The 23,529-nt window shown below is 44.2% G+C and overlaps 1 protein-coding gene across 2 annotated transcripts in view; it reads right to left on the reverse strand.

Annotated features, from left to right (window-relative positions):
* SRD5A1 (steroid 5 alpha-reductase 1) overlaps positions 1-23,529 on the reverse strand; it is a 51,051-nt gene that overhangs the window by 26,548 nt on the left and 974 nt on the right. The window contains exons 2-4 of one of the 2 annotated variants that reach the window (XR_006288778.1): positions 21,470-21,721; positions 16,591-19,960; positions 13,288-15,853 (exon numbers count right to left, since the gene is read on the reverse strand). Coding sequence is in view for 1 of the 2 variants with exons in the window: in XM_037893363.2 (XP_037749291.1) it covers positions 1,565-1,666; positions 8,617-8,783 (269 nt within the window). In the remaining variant the exon portion in view is untranslated. Of the gene's footprint in view, positions 1-1,564; positions 1,667-8,616; positions 8,784-13,287; positions 15,854-16,590; positions 19,961-21,469; positions 21,722-23,529 lie in introns of those variants that run through there. The other variant, XM_037893363.2, reaches the window with a different exon arrangement.

The raw sequence follows: 23,529 nt of genomic DNA on the forward strand, positions 1-23,529 counted from the left end.
AAGTAGTGGTTTCCAGTGTTTTTGCATGTACAATTCACCTAACAGTACACCTTTATTCACATGCAGACGTCATTCTCTCATGAATTCTCTCATGTTGCTAGTACCTACGCTTGAAAATGTGGCACAAAGCCTACTAGAAATCCTCAACAAATGCCTGTAAAGCAGTGGCCAATCTGGTCACAGAGCCCCACAAGTACACATTCAATTAACTGCTTCCAAGTTTTGAAATATGTGAGAGCCAGAATTTATGAGAACTCAAAAGCGTGATATTTCTATTTATAAATGATAGCCTTTTTGAATAGTACCATACTGTTTTCAAAGGGTCATTTAGTTAGATTAATACAATGTTTAAAATCTGTATCCTAGTGGGATACCTTAGAAATTAAGTTAGTGCCAAACTCTCCACAATTTTACTCTTCTGAATGACAGTTTAGTCCTAAGTATTTTACCCACTTAAACCACAGAATTCGTTTGCTTAAAGTTTGGTTAAAAAACAACACCTCACTAGGAAACAGGAATAAAAGAATCTCAGGAGAATAGTCAACTTTACTGTTTTAACTCTGGCCTCTATTGAAAGAGACAAGGTATTAAAGAGTCCCAAATTGTATTTCACAGCTGTGTGAGCCTAAAGTCAACTCTTCACTACTGGGAATTAGAAGTAAAATAAATAAAAGGATTCTCGCACTCTTATTCATTTAGAAGAGCACTGACTCAGATAGTTCCATTGTCGTCAGTAAGAGTACTCAGATGAGCAAATGCTATTCAATTTAAGGGAGGCAAAAATCAGGGACAAAGTTTTAAAACTGTTTTCTTTAAGTAATAAAAATGAAACAGGTATCAGAAAAGTACAGTGGATGCCAAGCACAGTACTTACTTTTGACATGAAAATTTTTTACATCACATTTTGGTTTAAAGTTGTTGATTTTATTTAGGTAAATACATTTTTAAAAACAGCATCCTTCTACCTGTGCAGCAATTAACCTCTCACTTCTTTTGCAAAACTTTATATGTTGATCGTTTCATAGCAAGCCTACAATCAAGTCCTGCGTGGGTACTTTATTCACAATTGTCAATGTTAGAAGGTAATCTCAAAATTCAAATAAGAAGAATGATTGCCAAGGAAAGATTGCAAAATGACTGCAAAAGATGGTTGCAAAATTCAGTGGAAAGGCTTGTTAATTCTCAGAAGAGTGAATAAACACATTAACAATAACTGTGAGAAAGCAGTGCAGAAGTGGAGTATCTCAAAAAACTGCAGAGCAACAAATATTAACAGACCTTGGGTCATCACTAGGTCACTAGACTCTACAAAAGCAGCCTTTTGCTCTGAGGCAGTTACACAGAGATAGGCAGGGTTTTTGCGGTGTAGTCAGATCGTTTCCCTTCATTTAGAGTAATAAAGCCAATTTCTTGTTTCAGGAAATATGCTTGAAAATCCTCTTGCCATTGGTTTCCTGATCTTGATATCTGTTATGTCCCTGAGCAATTTATGTCCTTTAAATACAATAGAACCAAGTTCTGAGACATTCCTTTGCCATTTTAAATTCCTTAACTTTTTACTCACCTCTTGGTATTTTGTAGCCTGTTTCCCCTGGTTTTCTCAGATTTCTGAGAATGTGATCAGAATAGATATTAATTGCCATGCCACTCAGCCACCCTGCAAAACCTAAAGAAAAAGAGTCAAAGTAATAATATTAAAATACTGGACTGAAAACACCTGTTTTCATAGAACAAACTATGGTTTATACAAACAAATAACCCTACGTTTATATAAAAAAACATAAGCAGTAGTGTACCTCTAACTCTACATGAACCTGTAAATCCATCAAGCAGTTCTGGTGACACTGTAAAGTATGGCCCCAATCCTACAAAGAACCAATTGCAGGATTGGGAGCTATGAAAACAAGGACAGAAGGCTTTATTCTTACCACTACCCCGGATTTAAATTATACTTTTAATATATGCATATGTTCTCACACCCATATTGATAAACTGAACTGCTCAAATAAACTAACATTCAAAAAGATGTTAAAGAAATTAATCCACATTGATCACTGTCTAAAAAGCATGCTTTAACCTTCTCTTTCACTGGATGTGTTCCTGAATTTTCCACAGCAGATTCATCATTTTAGTTGTTACACAGGAGTAAGCACTGCAGATTCTGTTGCAGGCCCAGCACAGAAGTGTACATCCATGAGGCCCCTAATTCTGAAAATATTTATGCACTTCTAATTTTGTGCATGTGAATAGCCCGATTGTCTGCATCAGGTTGTCTCTCAGTATTTTCCAGATACAGCTTGTACCTTGTTAATATTAGACATTCCCATTTTTCCTACATTTCCTTGACTTCAATGAGACCTCTCATATGAGTAAACTTAAGCATGTGCAGGTTTGCAGAATCAGGGCCTAAAACAGGAACACCTACTTCTAAAAATTCTGCTACAGAGACTGAGTGCTGAGACTGCTGTCCAGCTTGGATGGCAAGCTTTTGAGTAAACTGCAAAGGCTCCATGAGCCCATATGGAGGCAGAGTTCTCTAGATGAGTAGGTCTGTCAGCCCAGCTGAGAGCAGATCAGAGATGAGGAGACTTTTCATATTAACTTTCTGCAACAATGGAAAATAAAGAATATTAAATATTCCAGATTCACCCGCTGCTACCTGTTCCTACAAACCTCCTCCTTTTGGTTGCAGTATTAAGCCAAGAAATTGAATGCAAATGCTGACCTTCTTGCCAAATGGTGTGTGTGTGTGTGTATATATATGTGTGTGTGTGGTAAGTGGAAACTAAGGGCTGGTCTCCACTATGGGGAGATCAATGGTGCTGCAACAGATTTAATGGGTCTAGAGAAGACCCGCTAAATCAATGGCAGAGCTCTCTCCAGTGGACCCCGGTACTCCAGCTCTCAAAAAAGAGTAAGGGTAGGGTGGCCATATTTCCCTATGCTGAATATGGGACACCTGGTAAAATTACTTGTATTCAAGTGAGTTCAATGGCAATCAATTGTACAAACATTCAAATTAACATCAAGTTGACTGAGCCCCTGTTAAAAAGAAATACCTCATAGTTGGATTCTTTTTATTTACCTTATCTTTATGGCTTTAGAATTCACACGGGGAGGAGTGACACCCCCCCCCCCCAACCCCCGCACACAGACACACAAGGAGGGTGACATACACACACTTCCGTACACCTCTCTCACACGGGAGGGTGACCGACTGACCCCACCCTCCCTGCCTGATGCTCTCCGCCCTCCGTGCCTAGCTCATTCACACAAGAAATGACTTAGGCCCCTCAGGCACCTAACTCCAGGTGGCAGGTTCCCTTTCATGGATTGCTAAACAGAGATAGATGCCTATCTCAGAGGACACAGTTTAGCACAAATCCCTATCATCAGCATCTCTCATTGGCTAGTTTGGGCGGCTCCCCACCTACTGTATTGTTTTTGTGGATCATGCTGTAAGGCACCTTTCCCTCCCCCACTCCCCACTCATTGTATAGTGAGCCTAGGCACTTAATTCAGATTTTGTGGATCACAGTGGTGTTCCTGTGATTTCCTAGGCACCTAAAAGTTTGATGCCATGATACTGAGCATGGCAACAACTAAGTACTTGTGTGGATCCAGGCCTTTGTATATAGTTAGGCACCAATCCAGAATGAGCTCTGAGTGAGCAGAAAAAACTATTGCTTACCTATACTATAACTGTTGTTCTTAGAGATGTAGGTGCAGATGTGTATTCCACTCAGGTGTGCACACCCAGTGCACTGAAGCCAGAGAACCCTGTAGTATCCTACGCCTACTTGTGGTCCCTCCTGAGACTAATTAGGGGCAGTGCTGCCATGGGTGGCGGTTTTAATAGGCCAGGGTACACTATGCCTCCCCAAACATGATGTGGCACACCTCCCTTTGGAGGCACACTGATGACCCACCACATTTGAGAGTGCGGATGCCTGGGCCGTAGCCTAGCCTGCGTTCCGCCTCAAGACCCTGCTCCACTCTTCCCCCATGGCCTCGCCCATGCTGCTCCTCTTCCAGCCCTGCCTCTTTCCGCCAATGCCTGCCCTTGCTTAGCCCCTTCCTGTCCCCGCTGCACCCCTTCACCTAAGACCCCCATAGCTCATCAAGTCACTCCTCTCCTCCAACCCGCCTTCACTGAGGCCTCCCACAACTGCTGCCGCCGCCCACTCCTCTCCTCTGCTGAGGAGAGGAGCGAGCGGTGACGGTGAGGCCTCAGGGGAGGGGGCCAAGCATGGGCGTGGCCTCAGGGAAGGAGGCTGAGCAGGGGGCAGGGCCACAATCTGGGTGCTGGGGGAGCTTCCAGCACTCACACCAGCCTCCCTAAATTCCCTCCTAGCAGACGTTATAGCAATAAGAAAGGCTGTCTTTTGGCAAAGGAGGGAAAGAGAATGTGATGCTAGGGACTCAAATGGAGGTCCCACAAGGGCAACAAGCACAATGTTAAGGTCCAAGAGGAGAACCACTTCTTTTACTGCTGGTGGAAAGCGACTGACAATACCTTTCAAAAATCTAACTACCATGGAGTTGGAAAATACTGACTTCCCTTGGATCGGGGGATGAAACGCTGAGATCACTGCTATGTGGGCCCTCAATGAGTTGAGAGACAGACCTGATTTACGATGTAACAGGGAATCTAAAATGATGCATTATAGCTGCCCTATGTGGACAGTGCTCAAGTGAAGAGAAGGTTACTCACCCAGTACAGTAACTGAGGTTCTTTCAGATGTGTCCCCCTAGGGGTGTTCCATTGTAGGTGGGATTGGAGAACTTTGGTAGCAATGCCTGCTGGCAGAGGGGAGGAGGGCGGGTAGTGGAGCACCCATAGGAACACACATCTTGAAGAATCTCAGTTACTGCCCAGGATGACTAACCTTCTCTTATGCTTATAATAGTGTCCTTATGGGTGCTCTACTCAGACCTCCTCATTCCACCAAATGGATACAGTTCAGCGTTCCCCTGCCCCTTTCTTTTCCTTGTTTAAACTCAGACTCCCTCCTCCAGAGCACTGCAGCACTACACCAATTTGAGGCCAGATTCACAAAAGGACTTAGGTAGCTAAAAATCAGAATCAGGCCCAACTGGAATTCACAAAACCCACGCTCAGCTACGCCCAAATCCTGTAGATGCCTAAATTCTCTCAGCAACTAAATTTTTACAGTAAAAGTTCCCTAGGTGCCTATGTTTCTGCCTCTGAACAAAAACACTGCAGCCCCACACCAAGCATCCAGACGCTGAAGCTCCAGAGCAATGCATGAACCAATGGAAAACAGGGGTTTCTCCACCTAACTTGCCTATCCGGTAAGCGTGCTCAAAGCCTGCCTATCAGATTGGGCCACTGTAAGAGAGCTTATTTAATAGCAAAGAATAGACATGCAAGTGATAGAAAATAAGAAAATTAGAAACAAATGGTTACATATAAAACAAAATCATAATATGCTTTCTAGAGCCTAAACTTAACTGACAAGGCATTCACCTATCTCCTACAAAATAGCTTACCCCTAATATTTTCCCCAGTGTTTTCAACCAGTTTGGCTGAGATGCCTCCTCAGACGTTCAAGCCCACTGGCGTCTTGTCCTTACACACTGAAGGAATAATTGGAGATTCATCTGTATCTCAGATATAGTTTCAAAAGTTCATTGTCTTATCCTTTAACAGGATAACCCATGCTGTTTCTCTTTTTTCCCGCAACCTCCACAATCTGTTAGCATTTTGCTCAGGCTGTGAAGGGCCATCCATTGTGAGCCTTAGAATACTTAATCAGTGACCTGCCTTAACTCACAGACCTAAAGAACATACCTTTTAGTACATATACATACCTTCACATATTACCCATACATACATCTCAAAATGATTATGATAACCAGTTTCAGAGGGGTAGCCGTGTTAGTCTGGATCTGTAAAAGCGGCAAAGAGTCCTGTGACACCTTATAGACTAATAGACGTATTTGAGCATGGAGCTCCACTCCATGCATCCGACAAAGTGGGTATTCACCAACGAAAGCTCATGCTCAAATACGTCTGTTAGTCTGTAAGGTGCCATAGGTGTCTTTGCCGCTCTTATGACAACCAATTCAGGCTTTTATTGGAGTCCTTACATGGCACTCTTTGGTGGATTAGTAGATAGATGCCTTACCCAAGAGATCTCTGTAATCCTTTTGTACCACTGTGCCTCTCTCAGTTTGCATCAAGATGTCCTTGAGTCACATCCCCGTCTCCACCTCAGGGGGCGAAGGGATAAGAACAGGGATCTGCCACCTCTGTTAGTTAGTACTCTAATCACTAGACTATAGGATATTCTGATGTGGAGTTCCCTCAGTCTCTCTTGTTGAAGCTGTTCCACTGTAGATAAATACTTGTAAAAAGAAATTGGGCCAGACAAAGAGAGTGAAAGCACACAAGCCTGAGAATGACTAGATTGACTGATGTTAAAGCACTCACCTGGGAGGTGGAAGACCCAGGATCTAGTCCCCTGGCTCCAATGACTCCCTGCAGCCCAGACATAGGTGCTTATCTTTATGAGAGTGGCAGGGCTTAACACATATCCCTTGCTTTTGGCAGCTCCCATTGGCTAGCTTAGGTGAGGAACTGCCTAGAATGCTGACTTTTGTGAATCCCATTGTGAGGCACCTATCTCTCCTTATTCATTGTATAGGAAGGCTAGGTGCCTAAACTAGGCTTTGTAAATCCCAATGATTTTCTACGTACCTCAAAGTTAGGCATGGTAGTGCTCAGTGTCATTACACTTATGTTTCTTTGTGACTCTAGCCCAGCAGACAATTTCCAAAAGAGAGTTTTTCATAAGAACATAAGAACGGCCATACTGAGACAGACCAAAGGTCCATCAAGCCCAGTATCCTGTCTTCCGACAGTGGCCAATGCCAGGTGCCCCAGAGGGAATGAACAGAACAGGTAATCATCACATGATTGATCCCGTCGCCCAGTCCCAGCTTCTGGCAAACAGAGGCTAGGGACACTATCCCTGTCCATCCTGGCTAACAGCCATGGATGGACCTGTCCTCCATGAACTTTTCTATCTACTAACGTATCTTTTTTGAACCCTGTTACAGGCTTGGCCTTCACAACATCCTCTAGCGAGGAGTTTCACAGGTTGACTGCTTTGTGTGAAAAAATACTTCCTTTTTTTTTAAAACCTGCTGCCTACTAATTTCATTTGGTGACAGCTAGTTCTTGTTTTATGAGGAGTAAACAACACTTCCTTATTTACTTTCTCCACACCAGTCACGATTGTATAGACCTCTATCATATCCCCCCTTAGTTGTCTCTTTTTCAAGCTGAAAAGTCCCAGTCTTATTAATCACTCCTCATATGGTAGCCATTCCACACATCTAATCATTTTTGTTGCCCTTTTCTAAACCTTTTCCAATTCCAATATATCTTTTTGAGATGGGGCGACCACATCTGCATGCAGTATTCAAGATGTGGGTGTACCATGGATTTATATAGAGGCAATATGATATTTTCTGTCTTATTATCTGTCCTTTACTTAATGATTCCCAACATTCTATTTGCTTTTCTGACTGCCGCTGCACATTGAGTGGATAGTTTCAGAGAACTATCCACAATGACTCCGAGATCTCTTTCTTGACTGGTAACAGCTAATTTAGACCCCATAATTTTATATGTATAGTTGGGATTATGTTTTCTAACGTGCATTACTTTGCATTTATCAACATTGAATTTCATCTGCCATTTTGTTGCCCAGTCACCCAGTTCTGAGAGATTGTTTTGTAGCTCTCCGCAATCTGCCTGGGACTTAACTAACTTGAGCAATTTTGTATCATCAAATTTTGCCACATCACTGTTTACCTCTTTTTCCAGATCATTTATGAATATATTGAATAGGACTGGGCCCCGTATAGACCCCTGGGAGACACCACTATCTACCTCTCTCCATTCTGAAAACTGACTATTTGTTCCTATCCTTTGTTGCCTATCTTTTAACCTCTTTTAACCAGTTTTCAATCCATGAGAGGACCTTCCCTCTTATCCCATGACAGTTTACTCCATTTACGCTTACATTGAGACTTGTAATTTAGCCAGCCTTTAATCCATTTAATGTATTCCATGTTCATTTTCTTGTAGCTTCTTAATTAAAATGTCATGTGGAACCAAGTCAACTGCAGTACAGAAATCTAAGGATATTACATCAACACTATTACCTTTATCAAACAAACTTGTAATCTCATCAAAAAAGGGTATCAAATTAGTCAGTTTTCCATAATCCCATGTTGACTGACATTAATTTTATTGATTTCCTTTAATGCTATATTAATCCAGACCCATTTCAGCCATTCCATTTTTTTGCCCAAGACCAATGTCAGGCTGATAGATATACAGTTGCTCAGATGGCACATCAGAAAAGGGAATCAAAACTCAAAGATGGAAGTAAGGAAAGAAAAATAAAGATTAAATGACTTCCATTGTATCACAATAAGCAGGTCTAACAAACAAAAAGTCTAGACCACTGGATTCCCATGTATGAGAACTATAATTTTATGTTCCTTTTTTTATAAAGATTTATGATAATCAATTTTGCTTTTGGTTCTCATAAAACAGCATGCTTTTATTCACCTCACCTACAATGAAACAAGGACCTTTCAGCCAACCAGAAGGATATTCTGCATAATTACTTAAGCTCCGGCCTTGCAAGTATCCATTACAGACACAGAATATGAGTGCTAGTGCAAAAACAATGAATGGTGTTGGTTTTCCTCCACGAAGCAAGACAGGAAAGATGAGTGCCCTAGAACAAATAGAAAAAGAAACATTTTAAATTACCTAGTTACTATTATCACAATACATAACAGTAGGTAGGAACTGTATTTTAAGGGCCCAAATCTGCAATCCTTATGCTTGGAAAACTCTTAGTTTTGCCTATGATCCCAATACAACAAAGTGCCAAAGCATGTGCAGAACAATAAACATGTGAATATTCTGATTTACTATGTTTGGACTGCATGATCAGGTCCCAAGAGGCAAGTTTAGTCTTTACCAAATAATCTTATTTTAGTAAGGTCTTTACTGAAGATAAACAAATATTAAAATTCAATATATTTTAGTTTTATGGTAAATTTGTTATATTGAGTAAAGCACCTTGGATAGCTCCTTGCTTGGAAAAGGACAACATGCAGCCGGTGTGTAATGCAGCACATAATTTGAGCCTTATTTTGTCCAAAGCCTTCATCATGGTGCTACCAATCATTTCCTTTAAGGCAAACATGACCTCATAATTCCTGTGTAAAACCTGCTGAAACTAAGCATAGGGGGAAGCAACCTGAGGAAGGCTGATGCTTTTAACCCTAAGGGACCCCAACAGGTTACCTCTGAAAAGCTGATCTAGCAAATGCATCTTCCAATTCCGTTTTGTTTTTGTCACTGTCTTCTCATAAAGTACTAAGTACTCACCCTCTGAAAAATCAATTCCATTTAAGGTCTCTAACTGACCTTCCCCCCCCAAATGCACACAACATCATCAGTCATTTGAAAGTGACTACTTGGCCTCAATCTTTAGCAGGTTTCATAGGAATTAATTAAGGATGTGGCAAATCCCCAACTGGCATTCATCTGTGAAAATGTGGAAAATTCTTCAGATAACATTCCAGAAAAAAACATAGAATATCATTTGATGTCTTGATGATGTGCCATGTTCATTCAGCCAAGTTCTGATCACAGAAATATTAACTTTATTATTCAAATGATATAGTCATAGTATTTAGGAGTAAATAAAATTAAAACAACATCATGTAAAAGCTGAATATGCTTTAACAGTGCTGCAGTTATCCAGTAGTAACAAATCTTTGAAGTGGATAAAATGACCATCAAAATACATCTTTCCTCCCTTCTTCCCCCCAGAGTGGAATACACATGTGCAACCACATCTTGAAGAACAACACTTAAAGTATAGGTATGCAACCATTTTTTTCCACATTGCCATATGACATGTGGTAGTTACAGCTGTTTAAACATTTTTTCCTAGAAGAGTTCTGGCATGATTTCCCTAATCACTCATATGGGGAAGTGTGGCAGTCTATAGCAACATGGTTGTACAATGGTTGTATAATGGTTATATATTGTACAACATGGTTATACTTGAAGAAAACAAAATCTGCCGACAATGATACCTTATCAGAATCTTGTTAAATTATGTTTAAACAAAGTAGTAGATAGACTGCTGATTCTAGGTGCAATGTCTATACTGGCAAAAGTCTGACCTGTAATTCACTGCCAGTGCAAATTCACCTGTGGTACCAACAGTGGAAGTGGTACTGCAGATTCAATCTTTTTTACCATCTTGTCATAGATTTTTTTTGGCAAAAGTTTCCCACCATTGCTAACATCACTGATACTAGCAATGGCAGGAACATTAGCACAGATAAATCTGCAGCCACCCGTGGCTTTTACCACTCTGCTCAGAGGAGTCTTAAACAATGTAACAGTTGTCATGGCAATCTTGTCTATGCCAACAGCCCCAATGTTGCTACCACTAGTAAAGCTGCATATGGCATTCCCCTGAGACCTCTTCCACTAGGTTACCCAAGAACTTAGTTCGACTACAGTCTTGTCACTGAGATTCCTTTATTTAGCATACATCAAAGCTATGCTAAGTTGATCAGACTCAAGCTTATGGCGTGGGACATAGGGTGTGCCTCACATTCAAAGTTACACAACAAACCTCTTCCTTTATATACATTTACACATTACATTGCATTTACTACACATTGCGTCACACATTTTGGGATTGGCTTGATCACTTTGTAGAAACCAGTCCCTGTACAGCATGCACTGTCCATGCACGTACTCTTTACCTCATTTTACAATTCAGGCTTATTTTCTCCATTATCTTGTCCATTGTGCATGGTCCCTGGGTGTTCAACCTTATCTTAACTAGTACAGACATTCTGTTTCTAGCCCGCTGATTCATTTACCTCCCTTAACCTGTTTCTCCAGAAATAAGGCCTGACCCGTGTCCAATTACTCATGTCAAGCCAGGCCTATACTGCATTGGGAAACTTTTGCAAATTCCTTAGCACAGGCAAGGTTTGAGAGTAAGATTATATGACATGATTGAGACCGGTCTGCAGTACAGTTTCTACTATTGCCACTATGAGCTGTTAATTACAGGTCTGCTGTTTCTTAATGTAGGTAAATCAAAATGGTTTTGGCCCTGCCTATTCTTTAATCACAACATTGAAACACTTCTTGACTGCATACCTATTTCTGAAGATGATGGAAGTTTTCAGTGGGTGCAGCTGAATAAAGTATAGTGGCAAGTGTGAGCAAACAAAATGTTTAGCACCATTTCAGAAATTAAGCCCTGGTCTATATTACGAGTTTAGGTTGAATTTAGCAGGGTTAGATCGATTTAACCCTGCACCCGTCCACACAATGAAGCCATTTTTGTTGACTTAATGGGCTCTTAAAATCGATTTCTGTACTCCTCCCCGACAAGGAGATTAGCGCTGAAATCGACATCACTGGGTCCAATTTGGGTTAGTGTGGACGCAATTCGACAGTATTGGCCTCCGGGAGCAATCCCACAGTACTCCATTGTGACCGCTTTGGACAGAACTCTCAACTTGGATGCACTGGCCAGCTACACAGGAAAAGCCCCGCAAACTTTTGAATTTCATTTCCTGTTTGGCCACCATGGCGTGACCACACAGAGCTCATCAGCAGAGATGACCATGGAGTCCCAGAATCAAAAGAGCTCCAGCGTGGACTGAACGGGAGGTACTACATCTGATCGCTGTATGGGGAGACGAATCCGTGCTATCAGAACTCTGCTCCAAAAGACGAAATGCCAAAATATTTGAAAAAATCACCAAGGACATGAAGGACAGAGGCTATCACAGGGACCCACAGCAGTGCCGCGTGAAACTTAAGGAGCTCAGGCAAGCCTACCAAAAAACCCAAGAGGCAAACACCCACTCAGGGTCAGAGCCCCAGACAAGCCGCTTCTATGATGAGCTGCATGCAGTTCTAGGGGGTGCCCCTACAACTACCATACACCTGTACGTGGACTCCTGCAAGGGAGTCTCACGCAACAGGGATGAGGATTTTGGGGACGAGGAAGATGATGAAGAGGGGGAGGTTGAAGATAGCGCACACCAGGCAAGCGGAGAAGCCATTCTCCCCGGCAGCCAGGAACTGTTTATCACCCTGGAGCCAATACCCTCCCAACCCTCCCAAGGTGGGCTCCCGGACCTTGAAGGCAGAGAAGTCACCTATGGTGAGTATACCTTTGTAAATATAATACATGGTTTAAAAGCAAGCGTGTTTAATGATTAATTTGCTCTGAAGACTTGGGATGCATTCGCGGCCAGTACAGCTGCTGGAAAAGTCTGTTAACGTGTCTGGGGATGAGGCAGAAATCCTCCAGGGACATCTCCATGAAGCTCTCCTGGATGTACTCCCAAAGCCTTTGCAAAAGGTTTCTGGGGAGGGCAGCCTTAGTGCGTCTTCCATGGTAGGACACTTTACCACGGCAGGCCAGTAACACGTATTCTGGAATCATTGCATAACAAACCATGGCAACGTGTGGTCCCGGTGTTTGCTGGCATTCAAGCAACATCCATTCATTATCTCTCTGTGTTATCCTCAGGAGTGTGATATCATTCGTGGTCGACTGGTTGAAATAGAGGAATTTTATTAAGGGGACATTCAGAGGTGGCCATTCCTGCTGGGCTGTTTGCCTGTGGCTGAAAAGAAATCATCCCCGCTGTTAGCTACGCAGTGGGGGGAGGGGTGAAGCGATTATCCCAGAGAATTGGGTGTGTGTCTGGGGGGGGGGCTTAGTTGGGTTTGTGCTGCACATTAACCTGAAAACATCAGCCCCTCCTTTTAAATGGCCAATGTGTCTTTTTCAATTTTAATCTCCCCCCCGCAGCTGCAAATGTTTCAGTGCTGCCACTAGGATCTCCATCCCAGAGGTTAGCGCAGATATGAAGGCAAAAAAAATGCACTCATGATGAAATGTTCTCTGAGCTCATGCAGTCCACCCAAACTGAAAGAGCCCAGCAGAATGAGTGGAGGCAGACAATGGTAAAGTCCAGAAAAGCACAAAATGAATGTGAGGACAGGAGGGACACGTGAGAGGACAGATGGCTGGAGCAACAGGAGAGGTGCCGGGATCAAGAGGAAAGGTGGCAACAGCATGATGAAAGTGTTGCCGGCACCCAGTGCCCAGAGGCAAAACAACAGCAGGGGTTCGTTACCCGGTGTGCTTCACTCAATAATCACAATGGGGTGGAGAAGCAGAAAAGTTTATTTGCAGCTGCAAACAAGGTATAGGGAGAATAGAATCTCAAATCCTGCACATCAGAGCAGGTCATTACACACACTTTTATATTCCTTAATGCTACTGCACTACACATTAGCCAATCAAAATTTGCACAAATACTCTACCTTCCTTATATGGGTTACAACAATGTTTATTTCCTGCAACCTCTAACAAGCATTCCTAGCAACTTAAACAACCAGCACATTCTGTCTGGCCTTGTAGTTGTCTCTCCTATTATCTTTAACTTGGCGTCAGCAAACCTTACACTATAAGGCATTATCTGCGGCTGCAATATTGTTTTAAGAGCAAAAGAGCTTACTCAAACCAGCCAGGCCTGAATTCTATTAAGGGGGGTTGAGAAGAAGCCCTTAGGCCTTCAGCAGGGAGACCTCCTCGACCCTTATGGCCTTCCATCCCCTCGACTTAACTAGTGGCCATGCCCTGGGGTCTCCAAAAAAAGGAAGCAGGATACAATGCTGAGGCTACTGGAGAATCAAACTGATATGCTCCAGTGTATGGTTGAGGTGCAGGAAAGGCACAGAGCGCCACTGCAGCCCCTATGTAACCAACCTCCCTCCTCCCCAAGTTCCATAGCCTCCTCACCCAGACGTCCAAGAACGTGGGGGAGCACTTGCATACAGAATGGAGAACTGCACTGAACTCTGGGACCAGAAAAGCAGGGAAGCACTGCATCATGGGAGATTGTCACATGTTAATGAACCTATGCCCGCACACCCCCAGCTCAGCAGTTATCAGACCAATTCTAGTAATGAATCTTTGATTGATACTCAAAATACTGAAGCAAGCTAATTGTATTGTGAGCTCCCTGGAAGGAACATCATCCATATCCAAGAATGATCAGCTCCTATTGTCTAGCCTAAAGAAAACTCTTGAGTCACCAGTTTACCCATAAACAAATCTAGTGTTCTCCCTTGAACCATTGTATTCTCCCTACAAAACCCCCTACTCACACTCAGTAAGTGTTCTGATGCTTGGATCGAAACTATGCATCAGTTCCACCGGGACTCCATCTTCTCCTGACTGATCATGCTGGGGGCTCTGCCTGTCTCCAGCACTCAGGACCCTGAGCTACTACCATCACCTGGGAACCCCGACCAGCTCAAGCTTCATGGAAGTGGTGAGATCCCCCTCTTTTTCTCTCTCTGTTTTCCTTTCTACCTCAGCTATTAACCTTTAATAATGTAACTGCTACATTGGTTTAGGCTCTCCTTGTGTAGTTATCACTATTATCCAATAAATAACTTTTATGGTTAAGCTGGTTGCTTCCCTCTCTCTCTCTCTCTAAACTTCACTCTTTTGTGTTTTTAGGTTCCCCATTTACTCTGCAGTAACGCTTCTCTTACCTAAGCTAAAGATCCCTGTAGAGCCCAAAAATACTGTGGGGTTTGCTCATCAAGGGGGTACTACCAGCATAACTGTGACGTGAAAGAGGTGATAGGGATGTGCTAAAACTGTGACATACGAGGGTGGCAGCTTGAAAGCGCTGCTAGACCCAGACTACTGAGTCCAGGGGCATACGAGGGTGGCAGCTTGAAAGTGCTGCTAGACCCAGTCCGCTGAGTACAGGGGCATATAAGGGTGGCAGCCTGGAAGTGCTGTTCAACCCAGCCTGCTCAGGCTTACTCTGTTCCGGTGTGGTACTTGTGGCACGTAAGGGTGGCAGCTTGAAAGTGCTGCTTGGCCCAGCCTATTGAGCCCAGGTACATATAAGGGGTCTGCTGGAAAGTGCTGACTGACCTGGTCCACCCAGACTTGCTCTGTTAATATGTGGGCGTGCGCCTTCGTTCATCTGGTTCTGGGGCTGAAAGAACCCAGCCCTGGGGAACCTAGGTCCTGCAGGATAGCTCCATTGAGAGGAGACTTACAGAAGGGAGGAGCAGAGCTCCACATGAAAACACAAGTGACACAAGCAGTACATTAATAGAATTACAGAAACAACCCCCAGAAGAGTAATCCTAATAAATGAGCATACCCCAAAGTAACGGGCAAATCTGATAACATTAAATACCAATTACCACCACCCACAAAAGGCTTCGTGGGAAAGGACATAGCTATGAGAGCCTACGCTGCCCTGCAATGTTATGTGTAAGTCCAGCTATCATTTTGGAAGCTGAATGAAGGGGTGAAGTGAATGTGATAGGGAGATGGAATGTGTGGGAGGAGTTTGGGGAGGGCACGGAAAGCCATTCTGTATCAGCTGCGGTGGGGAAGCGGCAAGCATGCATGTGTTCAGCCTGGAGCATTATTAGGGACTACAATATCTCTGTTTGTGCCTCCATCACTTTAATCATCTACTCCTGGTCCTTTACAATTCACTCCTCACTCTCCTTTCTGTCCCGTCTTTCTATTTTAAATTTTTCCTTGAGGGTCTCTCTCCACTTCCTTGATTCTTCCCCCATGGCCTCTGAAGATTGGAGCACCTCTCTGAAATGTCCTCCTTGCTCTGCCTTGGTTGCTTCTTTATCTGGAATGTACACAAGCCAGTGTGTAAGGGGTTGCCCTAAAGGCCACATCTGCAGAAGCACAAGAAACAATACACAGAAGCATGATTGTTAGTTCATGCACAGAATTGAATCAATACACCTCTTTTAACATACAAATCACTTTCTCACTGTCCCCTCACAAGCACATATCTCGGCGAATGCCCTGAACACGGTGAGTGTGGCCTGGGTGGGGGTTGGACGTTCAAGATGGGACTAAGGGTCTAGGTGTTTTTTTAAGGGGATCAGTGCAGTCGACTAAGGACAATATTATAAATTCTGCCACCATTTTCCATGTTGGGAGGGGGAGGGGCGGTCATTGTAGCTGATATCACACCCTGAACATAAGCAAGGATGCTATTTCTTGCATGTGTGTGGCTTCAGACCCAGCCTGTATGCTGCTCACCTGTGTGCTGCTTTGTTCCCTACACAAATTATTGCTGAGTGGCACGGGAAAGTTTCCTACAATGGTGGGAAGGAACAAAGCAGCTCTGCCATGGAACCTCTGGCAGAGAATTGGCAAGTACGTCCAGGAAAGTTTCCTAGAGATCTCTTTGGAGGATTCCTGAAATCTTAGTGTGCATTAACACATGGTTCCACCACGCTGCTTAGTTGTACAGGGGAATGTGGAGCACACTCGAATGTGGCGCACACTCAAACAGAAGTAGTCCTGGATATTTCCATCCCTTCACCCACTTCTAGAATACACAGAGCAAAGGAGAGCTCTATCTCATATAACCGAGCAGCATCAACTCAAGAAGGTCACTTACCAAGGCTCTCCTCTCCTGCATTATGCGTGTCAGAGACAGACTGCTGGGACTTGCTAGACCCCTTTGGTGTGGAAAACAGTTCCTGACTTGCTGTGCCACCAGACAACCCTGCTGTGTACTCCACATCATCCTCCAAATTGACCTCCTCATCCATGACTTTGTCCTTGGTGTTAAGTCCACTGCCTCCAGCCCCACCGAAGTATCCACAGGGCTTGTGGCAGTGGAGGCTGGGTTGCTGCCAAGGATGGCATCCAGCTCCTTGTAGAAGCAGCAGGTCTTCAGTGCAGGAACAGAGTGATGGTTTGCCTCCCTTGCCTTCTGGTACGCCTGTCTCAGCTCCTTTATCTTCGCATGGCACTGCTGCATGTCCTGTTTGTAGCCCTTTTCCAACAAGTCATGAGAAATTGCCTGTAGGCATCGAAGTTCCTGTGGCTGGAGTGGAGCTGGGACTGTGCAGCCTCCTCTCCCCACATACTCAGCAGATCCAGCACAGCTTTGGTGTGCTCCAAGCAGAAGCTGCATGGAGTCACCATAGTCAGCTGGGAAGATGCAATGTCCACACCAAGCAAACAAAGTGGAATTTCAAAAATTCCCAGTGCTTTCAAGGGGGAGGGGCAGATGCCTGTGTGCCTTAGTGCAGCGCAGCTGAGTTCAAACTGCTGACTCAGAGTGGTTACGATGGGCATTGTGGGACATCTCCTGAAGGCCATTTACGGTGACATAACCAAGCGTGGGGTCTACACTCACACTCTGTCAATATGAATTTGCCTCAAAAAGCTCTATACCTCTCATCGAGGTGGTTTTATTCTGGTGGCAAAGCAGGAGAGTTTTGTCCGCAGAAGGAGCATTGCCGTTTGTACGCCTCCCGTGTTTCGTCAACAAAACTGCGTAGCGTAGACCAGGCCTGAGACTGTTAAGTCTTTCTTGAACTGTTGTAGCACATAAAGAACTTTTTATCCTTTTTAAATGTGAAAAAAGACCTTTCACCACTGCACTTTGAGACTGGTAGCGTCAGGTAAATGCGTTGTGCAGTAAAGACATTTGGAAATGCTGTTTGCAAATTATGCATGTTGATTATCAGCATTTGCAGTGGTGTAGGCAGAGCTTGTGATAACAGCTGGGAGGCAAACTGCTTTATAAGCATCCGATGAAGTGAGCTGTAGCTCACAAAAGCTTATGCTCAAATAAATTTGTTAGTCTCTAAGATGCCACAAGTACTCCTTTTCTTTTTGCGAATACAGACTAACACGGCTACTACTCTGAAACCTGCTTTATAAGTGAGCACCATTGTACCCATTCTTCAAATATCTCTTTATTGAGGTCCTCTGATTAGAATTCAATTAAACTTCTGAGAGGCTAACAACAGTACTGTCAAAGTCACCTTTTAAAAAACAAATGGCTGTTTATTTTTGAATATGCACGAATTCTTCCGTTGAGATGGCTGACAAGTGAGTCAGCTAAAATTATTCAGCTTTAGGAGGCTTTAGGGGATGCCGTCTTTCCCAGGAGCTGTGTTTTTGTTTTTGAAAGTCTAGCCATCACTTCCTTGGGCGTAAAGTCAGTTTCCAGGACACCTGCTGCGTCGACACGGGGCAGGGGGCGGAGGCACTCTGGGCACTGCGCATCATTCTGGGCTATGCCGTTGAATACATCCTTGAAGTAGCTGTAGAGATGCTCAGATGGGTTCGTGCAGTAGGGCGAGGGCCCATCTAGGATCTCCCTCATGGCTTTTGAGCGGTTTGCCCGGTACAGCTTTTGGATCCCTGAAGCCGCTGCTGGATCGTAGCGGTGTCTGGTGTCTCTACTTCTGGCTCCCCTGGTGGTGGTGTTGAGGTTTGGAGCAGACGTTCTGTGGGCAGGCGGGGCGTTCTCCTGGTTCAAACTTCTCCTGGCAGCGGTTTCCGCAGACAGTTCTTGGGTGAGCCGGTCTACGAGGAGGTCGAAGTCGTCAAAGGAAGCTGTCGCTTGTAGCTCCTCAGTCCAGGCAGTCTGCCACGGAGTGGCAGCCCTCACCATTAGCTGCTGGCCCTCATGGTCCTCGACCCCGTCTGGTGCAGGCTCAAAGCCTGCACTATCAGCCTGCCGTCTATCTTGTGGGTACTACTCCAAAAAGTTGTCATAAATGCTATCTCCAACCAATCCATGGTTTCAACACATGAGTTTGCCTCTGCTTGTGTGTCACTCTTCTGCAGGGTCTGCACCAAGAGCCTGAAGCACAGATTTGTAGCTTTTGTAGTTGAATGATAAAACTGCAAAGTGCATCTGTTAGAGCTGATCACCTTGTGTCACTGAGGCACCTTGGGAAAAGTTCTCTCTTACTGGCCACAGATGGCTCCTCATTCAGAGAATCTCACAAGAGGCCCCAGCAATAAGTTGATCCTGTGAAAAACATATGCAGTTTTTGGACAAATTGAAAAACTGATTGCATGAATGCATGATTCTGCAGCAGCAACACCACATAGGTCATGCACTGGATGTAGACTCGGGTATACGCACTCGGGTCATACATTGGATGTACACTGCTTTCTCATTAACTGCAATTACCTGAACTTGCACACCAGAAAAAGTGCTAGACATGTTACTAGCATTATCATATGTTTGACCTCTGCTGTCCTTTACACAGATATTTAGTTCATCACTTAGGGTTTCCTTGATAACAATAAATGAACAAACAAAATTCAAGAAGTGTTCCACAGGTGTACAGTTATTCAGCACGTAGCTCACAGTAAACGTCAGTTTATCAGTATGGCGTGGAATCAACGCTGAAGGTAAAGTACTTAGCCAGTTTTAGCTCATCCACAATATCGTGCTTTACCTTGTCAGCCATGAATTTGATGAACTCTTCACAGATTGTTGAGGATAGATTTGATGTTGTGCCATGACAAGCATTCCCATACTTGTTGATGTGGCAGATCAGGAAAGGGTCGTATTCTGCTAAGAACTCTAAGCAGCCAAGGAAATTGCCATTATTAAGACTCCCAAAGGTTTCATTAGTCCTTCTCAGTGCCAGACCTCATGTTGTCAAAAATTTTATTGCTGATACGACTCACTTCAACACTTGTGTCCAGTAATTTCCTTCTTTAATACATCCATCTGCTATATGTTTATCAAGGTTTGAGTCTTTGATAAACGCATTATGTAAGTGGTGAGAGCTGGTTAGTGCTCAGTAGAACTTTCATCGTCACCAAGTCTGCCAATTTGATTCCATGAATCAAATCCTCTCTTGGCTAGTGCAGATGTATTATTCACAGAAAACAATTTGCACACAAAACAGAAGACACAGCCAGTCAATGGTGTGCATATGAGCCAGGGCCTTTCAATTGTTGCATCATTCGGGGACACCTGATTGAAGACTGTATCACAGAGTTTCCTAAAATAAAAAACATTTTAATATTAATGCACACTCTCCAACATTTATAATGAATATAGTCACACTTGTGGGGACATTAAGAGAGTAAACAACCTACAATGTACATTTTTATAATTAGAGACAACAAAAAGTAGTTTATTTCAATTGTCTCACTGTTAGCCGATGGCCAGGGATGTTTGGTGAGGTGCCAGCTATGCCCGTTTATACCATCCGTGACTTTAACCGCTAAGACGCACTGTCCCTTCGCGGCGGGCAGCCCGGGCTAGGCTGACGGATGCCCCAAGGTCCTAACCACCCGTGACTTTAACTGCTAGAGCTCAGAGCTCCTTCGCAGCGGGCAGTCAACACTGACTGACAGGTGCCCCAATGGCAGCACTAAGAGCCTCTCCACACCCGTGACTTTAACTGCTAGAGCTCAGAGCTCCTTCGCAGCGGGCAGCCAGGATTGACTGACAGGTGCCCCAAGAGTTTGCCCCGTGGAGGCGGCACAACTCAACGCTAGGCTCTTAGTACTCTCACCTAATGGCCAGGCTTTATAGCCAAAACGGCTGAGGTTCTTTAATTGTGTTGGCTGCTTTACAGTAAACCAGAGAAACAAGTCAGGCTTATGCACAATGGTTACCAAAATTTATTAAACTAGATTCTAATCATGTGGTTACAAAAATTGCTAGTGCCTACTTATTTAAATGTAGAGATGTTACACACACAAACAAGTTACAAAACTGAAGCCACAATCCCAAAGAAAGAAAACAAAGTATAGAGCTCTATTTCAAAATATGTGTACACTAAAGATAGGAGATCAGGTGTGGGTGCTTCTTACCCTCCTTGCATCTCTCGATTCCAGCGGTGCCAAGCCAGGATCGGTCACTCAATTCCGCGGAAAGACGAATAAGGGACAAGGCTTAGGGACCCTCTTAGCTGCAGGAGCCTTGGGAGGCTGTCACTTATCTGACCAGCAGATAGATAGTGAAAAGCACTCAAAAATCATGGTGCTGTAGGTCCCCTACTTATACCTCTGTACTCCTTTATTCTCTTTCTCCTTTCTATGCTAAATTGGGGCTGGTCTGTCGGGGTGACGCCAGCTCTCGCAAGAGTAGTTCACACTTGCAAGGGAGAAACAATAAGTTTCGACTACTGGACACTTCTTTTATCAGGGTAAATATTTTCCCACCTAGGATGTTGGTGTGTGTGCATCATGCTGTTTTAGTAAGGGCTAAGAGCCATGTCTGTCACAGGGCCTCTGCCTGCTGTGAGCCTAATCGTTGCATATGTTCCCAGAGGCACATTGTCACAGCACACCTGTGCTTCTCACAGCTTCAAAGGCTGTGCTGGAATTTATGTTGAGTGCCCTGTTTTGGCTCCCGTGTGTTTCCAGCAATGCTGGTCTGAGGGGGGGGGCTGGCTGTCTGGCTACACTCACAAAAGCAATAGTAAGTCAACCCCTGCTGGAAAAAGTTGATCTCATAAAATAACTCAAGTATTAAAAAAAGCATAAAAAAAGTTAATTACCGTGTTTTGTTCTTATGTTGCCTTGATGATATTGCATATTTTCCATTGCGATTTTGGCAGAAATCAGGACCCGTGTCTACGCAGTACTGCTGAGTGAAAGCATCAACAGTCCACAGGGTAGCATTGGAAGAAGGTAATCACACTGGTATGTTTTGCAGCAGCAGGTTATCACTGTTTTTTTATTTGGCGAAAGGATTTCATCTGAAGAAACAGCATGTTCTTCACAGCCATCATCAATGTAGGCTGGACCCACTGCCATAATAGTATAATTTATTACACGCTCATCAGTACCAGTAGTATTAATATCATCACCAGGAGTCTCTATATTGTTATTAATGAAATAACTGTTTACGCGACACAGATTTGCATTCTGATCTTCAACTTCTGCTTTATGGCTCCATTTTTGAGTGACACAAATGGTTTTTCATCATTATTTTCTTTATCATTTGGACTTGTTCATTTGTTCTCCTAGATTTATAGTCTCCTGCTCTGCTCCTCACCCATGCCTGCAGTATACCTCAGTGCGTACATACGCACCTACGCTGCTGACAGCATGACACCATGTTCCTTACCGTAAATGACTGCAGTGCAGAAACAAAACGAAAGGGCTGGGCTGGCAGGGAGCTGTGGATTGGGAGTGAGGGGCACCAGCAGAGTGTGTGGGGGAATTCAGGGCTGGGGTAGCAGGAAGCTGCAGGGCAGCACGAGCGGCAGCGTGGCAGGTGTGGGGGATGAAGAGACCAGAGCTGGGCTACTAGGGGTCCTGCCTGGGTTGGTCTCTGAAATAAAGCAGGGGCCAGGGCAAACACAGCAGAGGAGGAGGCAAATCAGTCCCCGGAGCGAGGTAGGGGCCAGAAACAAGAGCACAGCAGGGTGGGGGAGGGTCTATCCCCAGACTGAGGCAGGGGCTGGGGGTAAAGACAGTAGAGTGTGGGAGAGGGCAGATAGGATCCCTCCCAGGGCTGCACGGAGTTGGATCCAGCTCTGACAAAGATGTAGGTACCTTGGGAGACAGTTCTCTCTCTCCAGCTGAGCTGCAGCTCCTCCAGGCAGCAGCAACTGCTCTGATTGCGGTTACTGCTATAACCGAACTTTTAGTGTCTGGTCAGGCCAGGTCTGTGGACACCTGGCAACAGAGGCACTGGAACAAGGGAGGGGGGGAATCACAGGGCCATGGCCCCATCATTTTTAAAAGTGGGAGGGCTGTGCCACAAGGATGAATGACAGGTGTGACGGGTTGGATCACAGAAACTCCCTTGGGGCTGCCAACTGATGTGCCAAGACTACATCTGTCCCTGCTTTCCCTAGCAGCTTGGGACTCCTGTCTTGTTGAGCCAGACACGCACCCTGTCTTGTTGAGCCAGACACACCAGTTTGCTCCAACACAGACCCAGGGTCTGAACCATGTGCCCCAAAGCTGCAGGCTTAAACAGAAAGCATCTTTAACACTCAGATGTATAACTCCCAATGGGGTCCAAACCCCAAATAAATCCGTTTTACCTTGTATAAAGCTTATACAGGGTAAACTCATAAATTGTTCGCCTTCTATAACACTGATAGAAAGATATGCACAGCTATCTGTCCCCCTCCCAGGTATTAATACACACTTTGGGTTAATAAGTAAATAGTGATTTTATTAAAAACAGAAAGTAGGATTTAAGTGGTTCCAAGTAGTAACAGACAGAACAAAGTGAATTACCAAGCAGGTATCCTTGGGGGTGGAGAGGCTCTCTCTTTAGCCAGCTGAAGACCAAATGGTCTCTTGTGGGTGGAAAACCCTTCCTCTCTCCTATGCAAAGTCCAGCTCCAAGATGGAGTTTTGGACTCACCTAGGTAAGTCATATGTCCATGCATGACTCAGTTTTTACAGGCAGCAGCCATTGCTCACATGCTACCTTGAACATCCTCATGCAGACTTCTTATGTGGATTGGAGCCTTCCAAGATCCGCTGTCCCTTAAGTGCTTCTTGACTGGGCACTTAATTTGTACATTCCTTTCTCAAGAAGCTGACCAAATGCTTTACAAAGGTTACTTAAAAATCAAGCAAGTACACAGCCAAT

The sequence above is a fragment of the Chelonia mydas genome, chromosome 2 (assembly GCF_015237465.2).
Source record: "Chelonia mydas isolate rCheMyd1 chromosome 2, rCheMyd1.pri.v2, whole genome shotgun sequence".
Classification (NCBI taxonomy): Eukaryota; Metazoa; Chordata; order Testudines; family Cheloniidae; genus Chelonia; species Chelonia mydas.